This window comes from Postia placenta (genome assembly GCF_002117355.1).
Source record: "Postia placenta MAD-698-R-SB12 unplaced genomic scaffold POSPLAscaffold_2, whole genome shotgun sequence".
NCBI lineage: Eukaryota > Fungi > Basidiomycota > Agaricomycetes > Polyporales > Adustoporiaceae > Rhodonia > Rhodonia placenta.
Window position 1 is genome coordinate 2,494,353 of NW_020169833.1, and position 20,792 is coordinate 2,515,144.

At 53.2% G+C, this 20,792-nt stretch overlaps 8 protein-coding genes across 8 annotated transcripts; 2 read left to right on the forward strand and 6 right to left on the reverse strand.

The window, feature by feature from the left end:
- Positions 1-222: 222 nt before the first annotated feature.
- On the forward strand, positions 223-3,100 carry POSPLADRAFT_1064754 (hypothetical protein; the record flags this gene model as incomplete). The annotated part of the gene is made up of 5 exons (XM_024481843.1): positions 223-524; positions 585-695; positions 1,706-2,209; positions 2,262-2,416; positions 2,471-3,100. The coding sequence occupies exons 1-5, from the start codon at positions 230-232 to the stop codon at positions 3,098-3,100; spliced, it is 1,695 nt and encodes a 564-aa protein (XP_024343226.1). The 5' UTR covers positions 223-229.
- Positions 3,101-3,504: 404 nt separating this feature from the next.
- On the reverse strand, positions 3,505-4,298 carry POSPLADRAFT_1133324 (hypothetical protein; the record flags this gene model as incomplete). The annotated part of the gene is made up of 5 exons (XM_024484323.1): positions 3,505-3,654; positions 3,708-3,734; positions 3,792-4,050; positions 4,102-4,144; positions 4,202-4,298. 5 exons carry the CDS (start codon positions 4,296-4,298, stop codon positions 3,505-3,507), a joined length of 576 nt encoding a protein of 191 aa, XP_024343227.1.
- A 385-nt stretch (positions 4,299-4,683) lies between these two features.
- POSPLADRAFT_1043869 (hypothetical protein) lies at positions 4,684-7,972 on the reverse strand (the record flags this gene model as incomplete). Its single annotated transcript, XM_024478401.1, has 12 exons — positions 4,684-4,942; positions 4,998-5,055; positions 5,104-5,182; positions 5,240-5,262; positions 5,321-5,509; positions 5,567-5,651; positions 5,712-5,903; positions 5,956-6,174; positions 6,225-6,418; positions 6,517-7,014; positions 7,069-7,488; positions 7,570-7,972. The coding sequence occupies 12 exons, from the start codon at positions 7,970-7,972 to the stop codon at positions 4,684-4,686; spliced, it is 2,619 nt and encodes an 872-aa protein (XP_024343228.1).
- A 2,272-nt stretch (positions 7,973-10,244) lies between these two features.
- Positions 10,245-10,400, forward strand: POSPLADRAFT_1102542 (hypothetical protein; the record flags this gene model as incomplete). The annotated part of the gene is made up of 1 exon (XM_024483233.1): positions 10,245-10,400. A coding segment is annotated over one exon (156 nt), but the record flags the coding sequence as incomplete, so codon positions are not given.
- Positions 10,401-10,797: 397 nt separating this feature from the next.
- POSPLADRAFT_1133385 (hypothetical protein) lies at positions 10,798-11,478 on the reverse strand (the record flags this gene model as incomplete). Its single annotated transcript, XM_024484336.1, has 4 exons — positions 10,798-11,049; positions 11,105-11,205; positions 11,258-11,359; positions 11,409-11,478. 4 exons carry the CDS (start codon positions 11,476-11,478, stop codon positions 10,798-10,800), a joined length of 525 nt encoding a protein of 174 aa, XP_024343230.1.
- Positions 11,479-13,717: 2,239 nt separating this feature from the next.
- Positions 13,718-14,622, reverse strand: POSPLADRAFT_1064756 (hypothetical protein). The gene is made up of 2 exons (XM_024481844.1): positions 13,923-14,622; positions 13,718-13,869 (listed from the first exon to the last, which is right to left on the reverse strand). The coding sequence occupies exon 1, from the start codon at positions 14,556-14,558 to the stop codon at positions 13,938-13,940; it is 621 nt and encodes a 206-aa protein (XP_024343231.1). The 5' UTR covers positions 14,559-14,622; the 3' UTR covers positions 13,718-13,869; positions 13,923-13,937.
- An 826-nt stretch (positions 14,623-15,448) lies between these two features.
- Positions 15,449-17,333, reverse strand: POSPLADRAFT_1166453 (hypothetical protein). Its single transcript, XM_024487921.1, has 9 exons — positions 17,086-17,333; positions 17,012-17,031; positions 16,887-16,952; positions 16,566-16,835; positions 16,460-16,516; positions 16,322-16,405; positions 16,099-16,265; positions 15,729-16,041; positions 15,449-15,675 (listed from the first exon to the last, which is right to left on the reverse strand). Exons 1-9 carry the CDS (start codon positions 17,286-17,288, stop codon positions 15,656-15,658), a joined length of 1,200 nt encoding a protein of 399 aa, XP_024343232.1. The 5' UTR covers positions 17,289-17,333; the 3' UTR covers positions 15,449-15,655.
- A 665-nt stretch (positions 17,334-17,998) lies between these two features.
- POSPLADRAFT_1038624 (hypothetical protein) lies at positions 17,999-18,798 on the reverse strand. Its single transcript, XM_024477412.1, has one exon. The coding sequence runs from the start codon at positions 18,773-18,775 to the stop codon at positions 18,308-18,310; it is 468 nt and encodes a 155-aa protein (XP_024343233.1). The 5' UTR covers positions 18,776-18,798; the 3' UTR covers positions 17,999-18,307.
- Between the last annotated feature and the right edge of the window lie 1,994 nt (positions 18,799-20,792).

A 20,792-nucleotide genomic window follows, 5' to 3' on the forward strand; every position in this document is an offset into this window, starting at 1 on the left:
TTCTACGGCCATCTTGCCTGCTGGAATCCGAGAAGCCCGTAATCCCTTTAGGACAACAAGCAATAAGGATCTCCACACAGATCTGCTTACGTTATGACTTACGTTCTGCTCTGTTCTGCTCCCTTCGCAAATCGCTGATGGCTGCACATGGTCGAACATTGCCCCTTTCTCTCCACACACGACTTTCTCAATAGCAACCATAGACGGACTCCTCGTAGAGTCAAATCTCATGCCTTTATCGCCAAGTCAGCAGATCATCCATACACCTTACTACTCGGCATGGCGCCGCGACGGCGGTCCTGTGGACATTACATTTGCTCCGTCCGCGACCGATGCCGAGTCTGATATGAGGCCGCCGAACACTACTCGCCAGATCGACGAACACGGGGAAGTTAATTACTATGCAGCGGCAGACAACAGTATATTGGAAGACAGGAAGCTATTGGCCAATTGGAAGGAGAAGTTAGGGGAAGCACTGACGAGGGATGTGGTGAAGGCGGCCGTTTTCCAACAAAAAGATACATGTACGTGTCGCTCATATACTGATTCTTGCTTATGTGTCAACCGATCTCACCGACGGACAGGGACCGGAAAAATCGAGAATTCCACAATCAGAGACTTTCCCGCGGGCTACGAGTTGTTCATCCATCGCAAGGGCGATCACTATAGCCCTAGGATCGATGCCTATCTATATGGTGAGTAAACAGATGATGTAGTGAATTTACAGTTACCAATTGACCACCCAGGTTCTCGCCACGTGAAATGCTTTCGCTCTCCAGCGGAATTCGTCAACCACGCAAAGTGGTTGATGCAGGGCAGTCCGCTGAAGTCTAATGACAAGCCTGACTGCAAATGCAAGTACTGTGATCAGTCTCAAACACAGGAAGAGATTTCCATTCAACTCCGCTTGAGGAATGCACCGAGCCGAGATCGGAAGAGGGATCGTGACAACGATGGCCGTCCGAGGCGTCCCAGGACGGCCCATGGTTCTGGGTTCGTTCCCGCGAAGGATTACACAAAGCTCAACCCGGCTCCTTGAGTTACTATTTCCCCTTGTTTTCAACACTCCCCCTTTTTATCGCTATTCTCCCTTATCATCCGTGCTCCCAGTGTACATCACTCACTCTTTGCCTTCGCTCTGCTGCCAGCTATCTGCTTTTCACATTAGTGCACATTTACATTCGCGGTGTTCGCTTAGTCTGTCTCATAGGATTTGACCGTGAATGGTGTCTCGTAAAGCCTGCCTTGTAACCTGTTATGATGTATACTATCGGTCCGCTCCAGAATAGTAGTGGTGCTTCGAAGACTTGTCAATGTGACGCACCCTCGAAACGCGTCGCGTTGCGCATCGTGACCTAACGCGTTTGTGACACTCGCACTATACGCGCTGGTCACCCATCCTTGAGCACCACTTGCATGAGGCGGTGGTTGCATCTGACGTCGTAATGTCTTCAACAGGAACGAGCAATGGCCTAGTACAAGTTGAACGAGAAATGACCATCCATCAACGAGGTCTTGTGGATAATTGCTTTGAGGAGGGGCAATATGAAGCGGGTATATTGGTCCTAGACCAACTACGGTCCCCAAAGTACAAGCCATCACAGTGAGTGTATCCACTGATAATCCGGTGGTGTGCAAGCTCATTGGAGGTTCAGGGCGCATGTCCGTCAGCTGGTATACATGGCTCTCTATCCTCCGCCACCAGATGCGCAGATGCAAGACACGGAGAGATTTGTCCCCGAGAATGGGTCACCAAGTAAACTACTCTCAAAACAGCAGAGATCCTCTTTGTTTCCGTCCCCGGCAGCGACTGAAGCCGCATTGAATCTCTTGTCTGCCTTTGCTGTCACGAACACTCCAGGGTCCCTCATGCGCGCGTTCCCAACTTACCCACATACGGACAATGCGAGCAATTCTTTGCCACACGATGCGGACGAGGAAAACGAGGACTCGTTCGTCGCACGAGAATCTCAACGTATCAAGAATGCTAGGGATTGCTGGGCAGTGTTGCGGGAAGACTTCGCGCAGCGTAAATCTAACATTTTTGCATCACCGAGGAAGAGGCGGAGTGCACGAATAGAAGCCCACGAGGATAAGGATGACAACGAGGAGCCACCAAGTGCCGTCGGGCAGCACGCCTGGCCCGTTCTGAGCTGGATCGTGAATGTGCTAGAGAAGGACGAGGCGCTTACAGTCGAAAGTGGCCAACGTAAGGATCACCGCTTCTTCGCTATGTCTGCTGCTACTAATCATCTCTGCAGCACAACATTCTACTCTCCTGTTGTCCCAGATACCACCTCCGCGGACAGGAAGTGGGGCTCGGTGGGACTTGAACGCTCCGCTAGACGCGGCGTTTTGTGCCATCCAGCAAGTGAACCCGAAGTACAGGTCACTCGGTGCCCGCCTGCTGACCTTGGTGAGTCCGCACTGATCGTGGGTCCTTGTTGGCATGCCACTCAACTCTGCGCAGCTCCTCAACCTCGCGGCGACCACGCACATTGATCTGCCAATCTTCTTGAACTCTGTTGGCTCTCGTGTTTTCTCCTTACCGCCCGGCGACGTCACCCTGCTCCTCGGGGCATTACCCTCCTCGAGGGAAGTACTCCAGTTAAAGCTAGCGCTCTACAAAAGCTATCTCACAGACTTCGGTTCTGGTGCCAACGATGACAGCTCCAGGCCAAAGCCGCACGCTAGGGCACAGCCCCGTCCTGTTGCCGCACGTCGGCGACAAGATAGTCTTGCTGACGAGGGCCCAGTGACGAGATCTCCCGCACTAGAAGCCCATTCACGGTCCATTGTGCGGAAGTATCCTCGGACGTCTCCCTCAGAAGTCGTCGAACTCATCAGGAAGTCGCCCTCAGACGTCTCCATCAGGGTAGTATCCCTGAGGGTTAAGGCCGACCTGGCCATCACGTATTGGACGCTACAAAAGCAAACAGCGGATGCTGCGGATGTGGAGTGGCTCAGTATATTCAAAACCGGCCAAGTTAAGGACGCAATTGAAGCCGCGTTCGCTGCTGTGTCACAAAGTTCAGGGTGCGAAGATGACCTGACTATCCGCGAAACGAGGCTTATGGTGGCCCTTGTCTCGGCCCTGTAATGCTAGTACTGGATTCGACATTACCAATAACCTGACATGCCCGAAGGGCGGGTCCATGTCGCCGCACCTGCGCATCCACTGCAGCCTGCAAGTATGTTGACGTCTTCGTGTAGTCCTGTGACAACGAGGATACAGACCGCGTCAAAGATTTCTCCGCCCATCACGTCGGACAGCCTCCTTGACATTCATATGCGGTGATCACCATGTTGTTTGACATATAGACCACAGCTTGTCAGATATCTCCTTCGCATCAGCGCTCATAAGGCTTCTTGTTGCACGATGCCAGGTGTCCGAAACCATCGGAGACTTGTCGCCCCCGACATCGGAGTTGTTCCTATGCGCGGAGAAAACCTAGTGACTAGCACCGTTTACGACATGTCTTACGGTGTACCCCGAGAGCTAAATTACAAGATACGAATCTGCTCATGCAGTCTACCACTACCGATATTTTTCGCGGTCTGGTCATACTGCACAGACCCTGCAGTTTGATATGCCTCCAAGGGGATGTAGCCAATGTAGTGCTCGCTGCCAAATCCTCCGACGTAATATATCGTCTATCAAAACCAATATCAACGATTGACGGACGAACAAGATGTGGGAGGCGTACATGGGGGTCGAATCGCGCCCAGTATGCCTTAACAGATGACGTGAGTATCCAGACGTGCACCCCTGTCAATTTCAAAAGACCGACTATGTGGGGCTCTCTTGGGCCTGGAAGCCAGTGACGGGCATCTGGGTGTTGCTTCAGATAGCATTTCTGTATCGCCGCGACGTCAGGGGCCGTGCTAAGATCTTTGAATATGGTGACGGTGCCAATCAAGGCTACCCGGGCACGGCTGGCATCGGGATGATCATCCGCCACTGAGATCGTAGCTGAACGATTGGACGAGGCCAAGACGTTCTGGCTGTGTCGAGAGATCGGCATGAAGAGCAACGCCAGAGAGCCATTACTATGGCAGCTACGAAAGGGGTCGCACAATAATTCAGAGACATCAAAGGACGGTGCGTGCCTAGCATAGTATTCTTGCAGGGAGAAGGGTTCACCTAGTTGAGATCATGCTGAGGTTGTGATCGTTTGCAAGTCTCACATTGACAGCATACCTGCGAGCGTTGGATGATCGGCCGGATACACGGTCGCCATATTGCCTAAGCTCAAGGACGAGTAGTCAACGAGCTTCCGCGCCAATATGGCTGACATTACATAGTCAGTGAATAGGCATAACGCAGTCGTGCTCGAGAATCAAGACCTGCATCATAAACAGTTTCGCCTGCGCCCACGAGGTGAATGAGACAGACTGCAGCCAGAAACAGACGTAGTAAGAACATCGTTGCGACTCAGTACGCAGCAGTCTCTCTGTCGTGAATAGCCAAGCTCGAACTCAGGGTGTAGGTGTTAAAGGCGGAGATACGCTGGATAGCTGCTCAGAGCAGACATGATCGACTCGAAGGAGGCATGCACAGCCGCCCAGATTAGGAAGGTGTTGTTGATGGTGGCGTCGTGCCGCCCGGGTGCTGAGCTCGAAGAAAATCCATCTCCGGCGGCTCCCCGTTCACTAAACAACAAGAGGCACGATTCTATGTTCTCATTCCTCCTCTTCGCTCTGGGCTACATCGTCTTCTTCAAGGTCCACGTCCACCAGCTCACCGTCATCCGCACCTGGCACCTGGTCCTTGCCGGTCGCTTGCTGGGTGCGCCACATGTTGGCCAAAAACTCCGGAGTGCTGGCGTCTTCAATGTGCTTGTCCTCTCGCATCTTCATGAAGCGCGGAAACCGAAGGCTCAAGCCCCGATTCTGGTTCACCAGCCCTATGGCCGCCACGGACACCGGGCTGATGGTAATGCTTTGCGAACATCAGCGATACGGGAGCACAAGATAGAGCATGTCCATGTACGCACTCGGCTCCACGTATCTCCCATACCTCTTGTGGTTTAAAGAAGACCTCAGGTCTTAGACCTAGACTCTATCAGCACAGTGCGCTCCGCAATAGGCGGCTAAACATACCCCCAGTCTCGCACTCAGGGTCCCATAGCGGTTGTGGCGAACATGTATCAGAATTCTCGGGATACCGCTCTCCCAGGCTCTGCAGACGCGCTGCGTGAATTCCAACCGTACGCGCTCACCGTGCGGAATATCACACCTTGTAGAATGCATCTGAGAACCCTGTGAATAGTGCGCTCGTTACTCATCTAGATTGCCATCAATAGATTTGATCTCTTACCTGACATGCACTTGCAAACAGCTACTAACTTTCCTGTGTCTGAGTCCCGCACCGCAAGCAGTATCGGGCTCCACCACCGTGCTTTCCTCCCATTACCATGCCATGCACCGATAGGAACAAGATCAAGACTATCTCCAAGCCCGGTGACGTAATCCTTTTTGAGCTTCAGCCATGCGGATGTACGTTTGTCTAGAAGAATCATATCTATGATGAGCAGCGCCCTAAGGGAAACAACAGATGAGTGACCAGGTTCATATGTTGCGGGCAACGGCTTCCTCCTTGGCTTTTCTTTCTGATTGAGTTCCTCTACCACCTCACCATGATCAAGAAGCTAAGTCTCTAACGAGTTAGTCACCGCACCGACTTGTCGGTCTGATAATCGCGCACTGACCTTGATCATGAGACCCTCGCAAGAACTGTTCAGAGCGGTCTGCCAGAATTCCTCGATGGCCTCTCGGCCATCTTCGCTCTCGCAGCTCTGTACGTGATCAAAACGAGCAGCATCTTTCCGTTCAGGGTGCAAGGGAGGGAAGCGCTCGCGCAGAAGTGCCCGTCTTTGTCTGAATGATCTCTCTAGCAGAATCTGATAGCGATGTCTGACGAAGGATGGAACTCAATATACAGAAAATTCTCACCTCTCCGTCCAGGCACATCAAGTCAAAGGCAAAAACACAAACGGGCACCTTGATCTCATCGACCTTGACATCCTTGCGTGCCCTGTTTGAGAGTTCTTGGAATGTCTTTATGGACCCGTCAACGGGGTTAATGGCGACTATCTCAGCGTCAATGATGAAAGATTGAACTTCTGGGCGCGAGCGAAATATGCCCTGCACTAGCAAAACGATGTCCGGATACTGGCTCGTTCCGCGTGTCAGAAAAGTCACAAACAGCACGGCAGACGAACCTTGTCAGTCATGTCTTCAAGGTGGCGCGAAAATATTTTGACGTTGACCCGCAGATCCCCATCTTTGGAAGCGTGTATCTGCGCCCGCTGCCCGTCATACTTGAACTCCGCAGTAAACGCAAGAAGGCCAAGCCTATCGTATATTTCATCCAAGGATCGCGTGGGAGATCCAAGTGTGGGCAGTAACGGAATTCCTAAATGTTTCAGCTTGCCCATGAATATAAAAAGCTTAACAAGACTTTTGACTGCGTACCAACAGTCAACGGCAGACGCTCGGCGAGGCCATCCAAGCCGGCTTCAAGTAACGCCTGCGTGATGTGGTCGTAGTTGGGATGCTGGACATACACTTTCTTCAGCAAGGCTTCAGCGCCCGCGAAGATCGTATTCAGCTCATCTCTCGCCGGGTCCACAATCTTCTTCTTGGACTGCTCCGGCACGAGAGTAATCCGCGATAGAAGTTCATCGCTGGCATGATATAGCGAACCAGACGGCACCGGCACGGGGAGATTGGACGGCGGCGTCAAAACCACTGCCCGAGAGAGCGCCGTCAGTAGGGAAGTCCTGACAGCGCCAACCCGCAGATTCAGGCATAGTGTGCGCACAAGAAACCGCACTTCTTCCCCTTTGGCCGCTACGAGCAGTTTTTCGACGATATTCTGCTTCTGGTTAGCAGCGCCCTGTCCCTTTGCATGTGCGATCTTCACAAGTGACTCATACACTCCGATGATGAGCAATGGCGGATGTGGAATGAGCGTCCGCACATTGGACTTCGCCTCAAAGGCAACGTCACCTAAGAAGGGACCATACATACTTGATATGAAATGTATGTGCGGAGCGTACGTACCTGGGTCTCCGGTAGTATTGTATAAACGGCGCAGGGCGGCCGGAGTTAGTCCCGATACGTGCTGTATCGCCTTGGTGATCGTGGACGGTCCTAATCCCAATTCAATGGGCGAGTATGGAGGGGAGAGGGAATTTGAAAGAAGATACAGCGCGGGAAGAAGAGAAAGTGGATGTTGCTTGGTGATAGTCCGCAGCGAATTTGTCAGAGTATTGATGATTACTATACGGGAACGGGTCCCTGAGAGCGTAGACAGAGTATGGGCGAGAAACGAATATGGGACCGGAGTATTCGGTCGCCAGGTATCATCGTCAAAGACATAAGACACCGGATCCACCGCAAGAGAGCTATATGCTATGTCAGACACGGAGCCGGCGAAAGTACTCCCGAAGGCAGAACGTGCAGCTACCGCAGCCGTTGCGTCTGATGCCTTGTGGCTTCCGGTAGGCTTTGTAGAATGATCTACGGAGCTCGAAGTGGCAATGTCGCGAATGTCCGAGAGACCTTGGTGCTGAGAATGCTCTCCTGTGTCATCTAGCAAGTCAACATCAATGACTCTGTGTTGATTTCGGCTGGTTTTCGGCTCAGAGGTCGCCTTGTTGGATGCTGCATTCTCCAGCCTTCGAAGTGCCTCTACGTCAAGTCCGTCTTGCTCGGCCAGTTTCCATGCAAGGGCTTCATCATCAGCGATCGCGGAGTCGGTGCCAACCGTGTCGCGAGTGGATTTGAATCTGTGTGGTTCGGCTTTCACCTTGTCTTTGGCTGGACTCTGGGGCGCGCTGCGGACCTGCTCAGACACTTTCGCGCCAAAATATCGGTCAAGGCTATGTTGGTCTGCGACAGTTTTGGATCTCTTCTTTGACGGGCTCGGTGTACTGGAACCCGCGCTGGAATTGCGTTTGGGCATGGCGGCGTTCCGGCGTAGGTTTGTTTTACAAGAAGCCAAGATCATCAATTGTTGTCCCACTTGTCCGTGAATGGTCGGCAATTCTCAGACATATACTGTGGTCAGTACTAGCCCGAGTGCGCTCATACGCCGGAGGAACGAAGGGGCAGTTTATAGAGATTGGTATGGTTACGTAGTTGGCGCTCCGCGAACCATGGTAATCGGCAGTCTGCGAAGTCTCAGATCAAGGTTATTCTATCCCCTCGGTTTCACTCGTCGACCCCCATTCTCTATGGCCGGCATAGAGCCCACTAATGACATTCTTACTGGTATTATTCTCGGAGCGTGTGACCCCCAATGGGCTGTGGACTCAGGTGTGCCGCTTATGGCATCGACATACCGACATACTGATCCCATGGAGATCGACAGAAGCATACTGAGGATCGAGAAGATAGCGTAGAAGGTCCGCGGTGCCCTACTGCGGTCCCTCGACTGTTTCAGCTGTTGCGAGCTCCGAATGAATGTTAAATCTAGACACGGTGCGTAGTGCATCAGTGTAATTCTAGGTGGCTGCCATGACACCACCAAGTACGTCTAGCTAAGGCTCGAGCGCAGAAGCCAAACCCAATGCTGCACGAGACCAACTGTTTGGGCTGCATCAATCATGCCTAGAAGCCGAAGAATGGACCCCTATGGCAATGCCCCGGCCCCTAGTATGATGTACCTCGGCGAGATTGCCCCCGAGGCCATCAAGGTCACGCTGACTAAGTAGCTAGCAGCCAAGTAGTTATGCGCGTAACATCGCCGATCCACGGACAACAGTGGAAGGACCAACTTGCTTCCGCTTAATAGCTTCACGCGAGTGGGTGCGGCCAAGCGACACAATGATCAAGGGCTTGGTGCCGCAACCACGGCGCTCTCCCAGCTCCTGAGCGAAACCATATTTGTCCTGGGAAGTCATGATGTCAACCTGCCACTTTCAAAATGGAGGGGCTAACCTTTTGCGTCTACCATGCCTCAATCAACGGCCATTGGGCGGATAGCGTTGAGTGCTATAAGTTCCATCATTCAACCCGCAAGTACTAAGGGCACGGCGGATATTCAAGTGAAAGGCCAAGCACAGAACGAGGCATCGGATACTTGAGATCGAATCGTGAAGCGACAGGTACGCATATGTCAGTTCCGGGTAGCCTCGCCCTTTGTGGCAAAGTAGATGTGTGGGACCCCTATGGTCCAAGATATTCTTGGCGACGCCGTCTGTTCAGTGATTTCTGTTGCCTTTGCAATTGAGTTCGTGAGGACGACAGTTTATGCACTCCAGCTGGGGCCGGGAAGCCTTATAGTGGCATCAGTCTTGCCGGATCATCATTGGCGTGTTCCTGGGCTATTGCTGAGTATGCCGACTGATGTCACGAGTAAACGGACACTCCGGCGTCCTATATAGCTAGATTGAGGTTTTGTGCGGGGGATTGCATCTCCAGTCAGCGTCAGGGACTACAGCCACCAAGCTCCTTATGGACCCCGCCGACCCGCAGAGCGCCATCATACAACAGTTGACATATCATTGCACTCGCTACTATACTAAATCTGTTTCCGTTATGAATTTTGGAGCGTCTGCCGGGGGCTTCATGATGACACCGTTAGGTTAGAGGTCAGCACCCGTCACTCCTGCTTGCTTTGTGGCAGTGAGATTGTGCCTGGAAGGCGCGCCCAACGGATCCAGCGGCTCCGGGGGTACATATGAGACACATTCGTGCAGCTCGTACTCATCACCACCCCCCTCTGGCGTCTGATGTCGGACAGACGCACTCACCAAATCCCGCCACCCACGAACGACGCGTACATGTCTTCTCATTGGAACAACGGCGGCGGCCAGTACGCGCAGTATGCCACTTCCGCCACTCATTATCCCGCCTCTTCCCACGATACGCATCCCTCGTTGAGGACAAACAGCGTCGCCCCGCAGACATACCGCTCCAGCGCTAGCCAACCATACGCAGTGGCCCAGCCTGGCTACACAATGGCTGAGCAGCCACAGTATGCTTACGCGTCACGGAGTGACCGACCACCATCAATGTCTTCACAGTCTGCATATAACACAAGCCAAGGCGTACCGATCCCCCAGGCACAGACCGCCAATATGCGCAGGAATTCGCTTCCCTATCCTTCATCGCAGTCGTACGCCACCTCGTCTTCACCTTCGCAGTACCAAATGTCGACCCTCGCCGAGCAGCAATACGCATCGCAGGCCGGATACGGGCAGCAAGCGGCCACCCAGTATCCCGCCTCGCCCCAGAGGCCATTCTCGTGCGACATGTGCGCACTTTCATTCAACCGCCAGCACGATCTGAAGAGGCATCGCGATACGCATACTGGCGAGAAGCCGTTTCAGTGTAACGGAGGCTGTGGAAAAACGTTCACGAGGAAGGACGCACTAAAGCGGCATCAGGTTCGTGGCTGTGCGTCGGTGTAACGGCTGGGCTGACAAAACGTGTCACAGCTTGTAAAGCGGTGTGGAATCGCCGACGAAACTTAATCACTTGACTGTCAACCCTAATCGTTACCAGGTGCGTGCGTCAAGTGGGGTACCTTGTGTAAGCAAGGGCGTGACGCTAACCTGCTATCCTAATGCAGCCAGTAATGCGCACCTTACACATAAACCGCGATAATGGCACACCTCGTCTGTATTATTCCGCTATTTATCCCAAGAATCTGTGTGTACCATATACAGCACTGTATCGTAGTACTCGATGTGCGGAGCTACGGAGAGTTCGCATTAAGTCGTTGAACGTAGCTGCGCCGCATCTTAGATAGCACTTACCCTATGTACGCACGACGAACGCGAATCACTTCGTACTCTCTGATGAACGCTCGATCTTCCTTTCAAGAATCCAGGCATCCTGAGGAACAATCTTCTTGTAGTAGTGTTCATAAACCCCTATTTCCTTGAATCCATGACGTTCGTAGAAAGCCTTTGCGGAGTCATTTGAGACCTGCACATGCAGGTAGATCACGTCGATCTTGGGCTTTGCATGCGCTGTGGCGGCGTCAATGATCTTTTGCAGACTATACGAGCCCACGCCTCTGTGACGATAAGGCTGCATCGCACGGTTCATGAAAGAGTGCGACTGCGTTGGAAAAGGCTGCACTCACCGCGAGAATACCCATTGTCATGAGATAAAGTTTCGTCTGTCCATCCACAGTCTCCATCCTGCAGCATGCCGTACCGACAGGGACGTCATTGTAGTAAACTTCTCAAAGGCCACGTTAATCGGATTGACTGTAACACATGAAGTACTGACGCACCAAGCTTGCAGAAATCCTCCGCCTCAGGTAGTAGGATGTCTTGATAGAATTTCTCGCTATATTTGATCGGGAACAGCACTGAATTGAGCTTGCGCACAGTCCCTGGAGAACAATGAAGACATGATTGCGGCCGGAACACCGAGAAAGGTACCTAGGTTGTTGGGAGTAAGGGACGAAAGGGAGACCCGTTGAGAGCGTTGTGCTGCTGCAGGCGAAGACATAGAAACCGTGAGAAAGGTTCATGCGCAGGCTGCCCCTTGCGACCTCGAGCCAAAGTCGGGCCGGTTCCCTCATCTCGCTTGCAATCGAATCTGTAAAGTCTATCGCCTCGATAGTGATTCTACCTAAGATCTCATCATCCGAAGAATCTACGAAAAGGAATGCTGTAGTTGTGTCGAGCTCGAAGCCCACGATCAGTGTGGCTTTGTGCACCATTTTGTCAGGTGTACTACCGTCTCAAGAGCACATTCAATCAGAATTCATGTTCCAGACATGTGAGTGCGGTATCGTGATGTACTTGCCCTTGCAAGCATTTCCCATTGATGTTCTGTAGTGTGTTTCCGGGAATGTAGGCTCACTAGTGCCGGCAAATTACAGAGAGCCCACAAGGCTGGTCAGACTTCATATTGAACGGCTGAAATGAGTCAGCGAGCGTTACACCTTTTTCAGATAATGACTATAATAATAATATCGGACGCTATGAGAAAGTATCACCAGTATTTCATGTCTCACCATCACGAGTGCTGAATTCAGTTCCACAGGCAGCATCAACATTTGATCTTTTCAAGCTTGTGACTAGAGTCTCTGTAGTCCCATTACCTATCGACAGTCGCCTATCATATATTGCGTTTGACGCATTACGTTCTAGCGTGATCAGCGGGCACTATCCACGGGTCAGGGTGGCATATTTGGAATTAGGGCGAGTTTCTCACATACCCTGCAGGTATATCCCATGTTGAGATCTCACCCTGGGAGCTGTAACGGTGCCGTCTCTATACCATCCTACTTGGAAATTCGCACGCCAACGTATAACCGAATCCTTCGGACTTCTACCTTTCGCAGATCATTCGCAAAAGGTATTAGAAGAGGGCGGTTCGCTTTTGTCCACGTTCCCAAGGAATTACAACATCCTATCTCGTTCAGCGCCTCTGCAATCCATACAGTGGGGAAAGAATTACCCTCGCTCAACATGGTCTCACTTATACGATGTCCGATCCCACAGCATCAGGTCACAGCAGTATTGTATTATTATGGACGGAGCATCGATGGCGTGGTCTAGCATTCCAGTGCGTGGCGCCTTTCTCGTTGAAACTCGAACAATAACTTGTCACCGGCGCCGTCTCTGTTGACGTTGTAGTTTCAAAACGATGCTGGACATGCCAGGCCCGAATTAGGCTAACCGACCCTGACCTTCGAGCCGCGAAAGGCGGAGCTCGTGTCAGCATCCTGAAAGGTACTCTGTGGTCATGTGGCGAAGGGGCCGTTGCTGGCGGCTGCGGGAAGATGTTCGGAGGGGTTCGTGACATATCAGCGAAGCTTCACCACACATGTCCACAGGAGGCGTAGGATGTCCGCCCGATCCAACAACGCCGAAGGCTATCTACCTACCTATTGATCCCGAGAACTGGCAGCTGTCGGTTCAGTCGGGCTGTCAGGTGCGAGCAATGTTCCAGGCTCGAGCGGCGAGGCCATGCCGGTGGTGCTGCAATGTGGCGTATTCAACAGTTCCTGATGCGTAGCCGGCCGTAGCATCCTGCGATCTCTGACGAGCCTACAGAGACCGATGTCCCAAACCTGCCTGATACGATTGTGTCAGTTGGACCGCCAGTGCCTCGTCGCGACTTCGCCATTGGTCAAGCGATGGGGCTGTCACGAACAGGCGCGTCTATCTCAACAACCCACAGCGTAATCACACTTGGACTCACCAACACATTCTCGAACAATAGGATTCTGTCTCAGTTCCCCATCCGGCTTCAATGTCGTCTTCGTGCTCTGCCCCAGCTTGACACCGAGTCTCACAGCTGTCGTCTGCGAGCTGATAATATCTCATGTTCTTCACTTTCGCGTCTAAATGACGCGGTGGTGATTGGATCCGACGTGTTCGCTGAAGAGATGAACGAGACAAGCGGTAGATACAGAATTGGGGGCGAACACTGCGATGGGGGTTGCATTAATCATCTTAATGCCACATGCTTCTAACCACCGACCTCGAAATCAAACATCTCTCCGAGTCGGGCTAGATTTAGCATGAGTTTGGAGGATTCCTCTGGACGTGATGTTCGAGCAATGATTCCAATCTCGAAAGGATGGAGCATGCTGCCTGTTTGTATAATGCATGTGAAGGTCGATGCACGGGATTGACGCAGCATGATTTAATTTTGTGGTGTGAACAAGACCGGCTACACCCTTGCGACAAAGTTTGTGGCGTCGGGCATCGAACTCAAAATAGTCAATCGAAATCACCGCAAACGTAACTGTACAATTTTATATATCAACCTGTACGTAGATATGTCCGTCGTCTGGCAACTAAATAGTACAATCAGTACAAGTACAAGTACATTTGTTCCCCGTCCCAGATATCTGTCGTGATAATGATAATCTAATACACACATCTGTGATAACAATGTAAGTCGCGTGTGTGCTTGGCACAGTTAAGATTACGTACGACGTGTGCTATTCATCACTTTTTGTTGAAGTCTTGAGTTTTGTTGGGTGGCCGTCGTTTTCCCCGACCCGGAAGAGGGGCGAGGGCGGCAAGGTAGACGTCGTGGTAACTGCGGAAGATGCAGTTCATTTGTCCGTGGTGCTCGTACTCCGCGAGCATCGCCCAGATGCAATGCCAGCGACCGTCTTCCTTGAATTTCAAGGCAATGCCGCAGTGAGTCTGGTCCCATCGGCTGCCACGCCCGTTGAGGTCGAACGCTTTGTCCGCGAGCGTGATTCGCGCGGCATTACATATGGTGAGCGGGCCATCGCGCAGGTCATCGGGGTGGTTGAAAATAGGCTCGAGGTCGGGGTCCGTCTCGATATACTTGGGGACGCCGCGGTGGCGCGGGTCATACCCGTCGACGAGGATCTGGAACGCGGTGTTGTCGGTGAACTGAAGGGTGACATTTGGGTGATTGTGCGAGCGGCGCACGCCCTTGAGGGCCTTCCCAATGAGCTGTGCTGGGTCGACACCTACGGGAGTTGGGGGGCAGGGCTCTTTCGTTGTATGCCGAGGTTGCGGCCGAGCAGGCGCTGAGTGCTGAGCGGCACGGGACGACGAATGAGATCGCGAGGGATTATCTGAATGCATCATGGATAAGATGGCGGGGCGCCAGTTGGGATAATTCGACGATGGGTTTGTGGCCGTCGTAATGGACGAGTGCAGTTATGCGAGAAAAGGAACAATGAAGTGCTTGATGCGCTGTTTTAATTCGCCACATACACAAAGGCGTGGCCCGCTTTGGAAACAACCACACGTCAATGCGCCCACACGAACAAACACTTGTAAATACAGTTTCTCCATTGTCCCTCCTCGACGCTTACCAGTGGAGACACTCTCTCGTTCTCAATCAATGTGAATCCAGTTTCATGGGCATAGTATCTCATGTTGCGGCGCTTTCAACAGGATGAGAAGAAGCAGAAATATCAAGAAAACACTCACCTGCGCAGACAAGCGCTGGAGGCGCTATACTACTTGGCCACTCAGCGAGCGGAGACGCGGTCGGAGACTCGGAGTGAGCATCTTGCTACGGAGAGCATCGTTTCCTTGCCGCTGTGGCTCTAGGGGAGGTATTCCTTGCCCTATGGCCAATGGGTCTTATGCTGCTTGCCGGGAAGACAAAGGCCTTCGCAGCAAGTTTGACCTGGATACCACCGAGTCTGAGAGGGTCTGAGCGCAGCAAACGAGGATCTGTCGTGACGTGAGATGTGGTCTTGAGATCGATTGGATCACCGTGGCGCTTCTGTGGCCGCCACAGAAGCACCCGCGATCGGATTGTCCGTCCGATCGCGAGACCTCAGTCCCTAGCCACACGTGTTAGTCAATGACCCACATATGCCTTCATGAGATGGTATGCGAGTCGAGGCATTCACCAATTCCTCACAGGGGGGCCTACGCATGCAGGACCTACGCATGCAGATTTGCCTGAAATCGACTACCAGGCTATGTTCAAGCAGGGCAAGTTTTCGCTACTCGCTGTGAGTGAAGCAGACCGACCGTAACATTCTTTGTTTGTATTGACGAAGCGAGTGAAACAACAAAATGATTGTGAGACAGAAGAATGAATGACTGGAAAGAAAGTTTGGATCTGATGCGGAGTATTTTCGCAAAGGTCGAATACATAGCCGAAGCATAGTCGCAGGATGTCCCGTTCTGAAGCGTCCGCGCATAAATACTTATAATGTATCACGTCAAAGCCATTGTGGCACGCCTGGACAATACCCCTCAGTACTACATTCAACATAAGAAAGGTATACCACGCACCATTCCATGCAAAGCCCATGCGCTGGTTCGACAGATCCCACACACTGTAATAGTGCTTAAGCAGGCTGCCGCCAACCAGCTCGAGGCCATCGAACGCGTTGATCAGCGTCTGACATGTCGAGGGGTCGTCCGAGAACGGCCCAACGTTCAGCTCGCTGCTCGGGATCGTGAGGTTGAACGGCTCGCCCGTGATCGTCGTGAACGTGAGGTCCAGCGTCGCGGGAAGCGTGCCGATCTCGCTGCAGGCAATCCCGTATGCGCCGGGTTCAGACGCATAGGGCTTGATGTTCGGAGAGATCATGGCGTAGATCGCCTAGCACCCGGCGGCATGTCAGTTTGGGGCCAACGTGTCGGCGCGTCGCGCACTCACCTCCGTGGTGTTGGTGTCAAAGTAGGCGTTGCTCGTGCCGCTGTCAAAGATGACCGTCCGGTTGCTCGCAAGCAGGGGCGTGGTGTACCCGTTGACAGAGATCTGCGATGAGTTGAGCTGCCACGTCCCGTCAGACCCTGCTGGGACCTCCGACCACAAGATGTCGCCTTGGAGGGGGTCAGGATTACACAAATAGTAAAGATGCCAAGGGGCGCAAACTCACTGAAGATCTTTGACTCGTCCACCCCACCCAGTGTTAGCTCCGCATTGCCGATGATCTTCGGCGTGAGGTACATGCCAAACATAGCTTGTAAAGAACTGTACTTAGCGAGTGACACTCATCGGATAGCGGGCGTCTCACCAGGCAAGCCCTGCTGAACCAGCCCTGCGAAGAACCCTTGGGCCTGCGTTGACATCCCTGACTGTGCATGAGCGAGCATGACCAGACGCGCTAAGTGGAGCGCTACCTTGAATGCCACTGTACGGGTCTGAAGCGAATGCCTCTGTCTGGTTGATGACGGTGTACAGCGAGACGTTGGGTGTCGCGATGCCCCCAACAGTAATGGTGTCCTCGCCGGCAAGCATTGTGAGGACGTATTCATCGGCCGAGATCACAGGGTTGACCCCGCCACCCGTCGCGAACGCGATCGAGAAGGTCTGGTTGTAGCTGATATAGGTCGAGCTCTTCTCCGTGTCGAACATGATCTGGTTAGCGCACGGAGCGCCACATTGAGTGCCTATGTAGATAATGAGCGCATTTGAACGACAAGTACCACGGCTTCACGTACTCGTGAACTCCAAAGTCTCGCTTCCGGTGTCGAACACGACAGGGATTGTTTGCGGGGGTGTCCCGACTATATGAGGCTCATCGTGAGTTGTCTTCCCTTATGCACTGTAACAGCCTGAGACTCACCCGAAATGTTTCCGAACCATCTGAGGGCAGGTGTTATATAAAAGCGAAATACGCCACATGGTTCTCAAACTTACTGTAAATCGGTCCCATCGAACTGGTCATCTAATGGGATACTGAATGCTGTCATCCCCCTCCTGCGTAAGGCCGCTGCATGGCCTTTGGGAATCTTGCGGGAGGCCAGGCTAATCTTGTACGGGCTGCCAGTGGTGGCAACCGCGTCTGTGCCCGCCACAGACAGCGCACACGCGACAAGACCAACGACGGCAGAGGTCAACATCTCAGGCAGTAAGGGGGTCGGAGCGACACGACGGTAGCGGCCAATGTACACCTGGGAGGCGGCCGAGGGCCTCCGTCGCGGAGGGACTACTTATATGTTTAGGTCCAACGTGAGAAGGGAAGAGCATGGATATGGGCACATTCGCATGTGGTACCGTGCATCTTGGTGGCTGACGCATCCCGTATAGTCGCTGATATCACGCGGCGTCAGCGTTCGAAATTGCCGAGAAGGCTCACCGGGAAGGAGTATCAATCTCCCCATGCAGATCTCTGTGGCGAGCTTGCTAGAATTACTAGGCACGACGCCGAGCGATAGCAGTGGTGTGGCCTACTTAGGCGTGAAACATCGCTTGCCGAAGGTCAATGGCTATTCTGCCCGGCTTTGCTGTGAGTGCAGGATCGCATTTCTACTAGAGTATGCATATGGTACCACACTTCGTTGGTCGGATGAAATCTTATTCTGATGACCACTTGCATGGAAGACGAAGTCTTGATGATCGCGTTGATCGACGGCGGAACTGCAGGGACCGAGCTAGGCCCACAGGAGTCATAGCATGTGACCAGCCAGTAGATAGTGCGTCTGCGATGTTGTAGACACCCAGCAAAGTCCATTCACCGTGTCTTCAGCCGAGGCTTACGTGCAGGAAACCGCCGTCGACAGCCATCGGTACAGCAGTCCTAGACGGTAATCTCGATCGAGCCGGGCAAGCAAGAGCGTCGTCCACAAGACAAACAGCAAACATGAGGTAGACACAAGCGATACGCATGCGCGCATAGAGCATACAGACATACACGACGAACCGCACACAAGAAAAGGAACAAGATCGACCACCAACAGGCGGCGAACGAGACGATCACGATGCGATAATATGTACAGAGGAGGCGCAGCAGATTAGGGGAGGAATCAATCCGTGTCTGAATAATGGAAATGTTCGAGCGCCGCTCTCTTCCCTTTCGCGCAGCGCGACTAGAAAGACAGGGAACCCTGACGTTGAGGAGCAATAGTAATACAGCGGTCAGCTACATGCCACCCTGAGAAAGTGCAACTGAAAGAGGAGGAAGAGCGTAATGCGAGCAATTGGAAGAGGCAGGGTTGAGGGCAGCCAGAGTAAGTCCATCGGAGATATTCGGAATGCGACTGCAGGCCGGGATCGACAGCTGAAACTTGTCCTCCCAATCGGCGCTGAATGCCGGAAGGTAGGACGGCGCGTAGGAAGTCGATGACGGCGTTGGCAGTCCTCGGTATGTCGGCGGAGCGATCCCTTCGTCGACACCATCGGAGGAGGTGGACGACGTCGAGAATGGTGAATACGTCAGCGCCGGCGTCGGAATGTATGTGGCGGCTTCCACTCTTGCATCACACATTCCTTCAGGTTCGGCGTAAAATTGATCCACCCCGGTGATATTCGACTCAGAGCCTAGGACGACCGGATCCCGGAGCCAGGTCGGAGTGTTGCCACACACAGCGTGCACGGGTCCACCCTGCATGTCTGAAACAGTGGCGTAGCGGCGAAGCCCTACTTGCGGTGGCGGTCTTGGTGTCACAATCGTAGCATTCGGGGCAAAATTTGACGTCGCCGCGGACATACCCATGCAGGGCCAGCTCCTGACCGGAGGGACCACAGGGGGATAGAACGCGGTTCTGCGCATCAGGTTGCCATCGCTCTTGCTTCTTGCAACAGTCCGTCCGCTCCGGTTCTCCGAGACATGGATGTCCTTTCCGACCCAGAGGCGCCACTCGAGAGCATCTCCGAGCGCACGTTCGCAGCGCCCAATTTCACGCGGGGCAAGGCCAGCAAGCTTCGCCCACGCCCGATTGGAGTAGGACCGGTCTTGCAAAAATTTCGATGCGAGGATGAGACAGGCGAGGAAGGTGCGACGGGGGCATAGAAGAGGCGACGGGAGAGGGGGGAGCGGAGACAGGGAGGAGATAGATTGTGGCCGAGAGGTGAGAGGGCGGCCCGCCTGCGCGTCGGAGATATCTTCCTGAGCCAACGATTGGGGGGTAGCCAGCATCTCGATGTCATCACACACACGAACTGTGTCTGACTCTGAGAGACCAGTGGCGTCTACCAAATCGTCGTAAGAAATAATAATCCGTTCCTCAGCAACTTCGGCATCGGTAACATCGCCGTTCGCGGTTTTCTCTTTCTCCTTCCGAAGGACTTCGGGCACCTTCCTGCGAACAGCTTCCAGATAGCACAACGCTGTCTGCAAGACGCCAGTGGAGGTGCGAGAACGACGCAATACTTCGTGCACGAAAGTCTTGATGGGCAGGAGCTGACTCTTGTTAGCGGAGCTTATCGGGAATTGTCGAGACGTTTCGAAGTCGGGAACGGTTGGTAGCGGAGAGGTCCGAGTTGAGGGCGAAATTGGGGAGGGTAATTGAACATTCCGACCGGAAACGAGAACGTGTTGGGTGTGAAGCGCCTGCCCGTCCCGCTCTACAGTGGCCAGGGAAGGTCCATGCGACGGTATACTGAAGACAGCCGGGATGTCATCCGGATGCCACGAATCACACAAGGACCGGACAGCCTGATCTGTGGGCGAAACATATGTGAGACACCTCTGCAAACGCAGTAAAGGATTGTCCTGGCAATTTATATTGATGCAGTGACAGGACAGCGGCGCGACACAGCGTAGGTCTGACGCTGTCAAAGGACCATCCGCTGTGTACAAAACGCCGAAAACCACGCGTGATCATCGCGGAGATTGGACAAAGTAAGGACTAACCGACTAGGCTGGTGGCATATCGGTGCTTGGATGTTTCGCGAGATGGTGTGGCGCAAGGAGGTGGTAAGGAGGCAGTTTTTGTTCTATCGGTTTCGGAGGCTGGGAGGGCGAAAGTAGTCGATGGGGAGGCGGAAATAGACGAAGCGGGCGTATAGAGATAAGAGATGGGAGACGCGCGAGAAGGTGCAGAGACATTGGATGATAACGTGACCGAGGAGTAAGGTTGCCAGCGGGCCCTAGCGCGCGATGCGCTAGGGCCGCGATGAGCCAAAGTATGCGACACAGCTTGCATGTTGAGGAGAGCGATTTGCAGATTGAGTGGGGGTCGAGACCAGAGACACGAGTTAGAGAGCAGAAAAATTAAAACAACGAAGCATTAGTGGTGGAAGAGGCTACTTGTTGATAAAGATACGAGAACTGGGAAGCAGAAAGGACCGGAAGGCTTGAAGGGCGGACGAGGGACGGTTTCGGGTATCGTTTTACGCACTGAGCGTACATTGCGATGGCGAGGGTTTGAGTGGATGTCCGAAGTCACTGACTTTGGACGATCCGGCTTTGTGTCGAGTTCTGCGCCTGTGAGAGCAAGAACCCGCGAGAAACTTGAGGGTTTGGCAGAAAGCTGAGCGGCGATGTGTACGTCGGGGCTTTCAAGGAGGGCGAGGGGACGAGAGGCGCTATAAGAGGGCGAGGAGTCAGAGGAGAGTCAATACCGATGAGGAGATCACGCTCTCATCGACAGCCACCGAACAAACAACGCCCAAACAGCGATGGG

Coding starts and splice junctions, on each gene's coding strand:
- POSPLADRAFT_1064756 (XM_024481844.1), bottom strand. CDS start 14,558: ATGATGCATTCAGATAATCCCTCGCGATCTCATTCGTCGTCCCGTGCC.
- POSPLADRAFT_1166453 (XM_024487921.1), bottom strand. CDS start 17,288: ATGTTGACCTCTGCCGTCGTTGGTCTTGTCGCGTGTGCGCTGTCTGTG. Junction 16,836..16,886: donor CGAGACTTTGGAGTTCACGA/GTACGTGAAGCC, acceptor TTATCTACATAG/GCACTCAATGTGGCGCTCCG. Junction 15,676..15,728: donor CATGGGCTTTGCATGGAATG/GTGCGTGGTATA, acceptor GGTATTGTCCAG/GCGTGCCACAATGGCTTTGA.
- POSPLADRAFT_1038624 (XM_024477412.1), bottom strand. CDS start 18,775: ATGCAGGGTGGACCCGTGCACGCTGTGTGTGGCAACACTCCGACCTGG.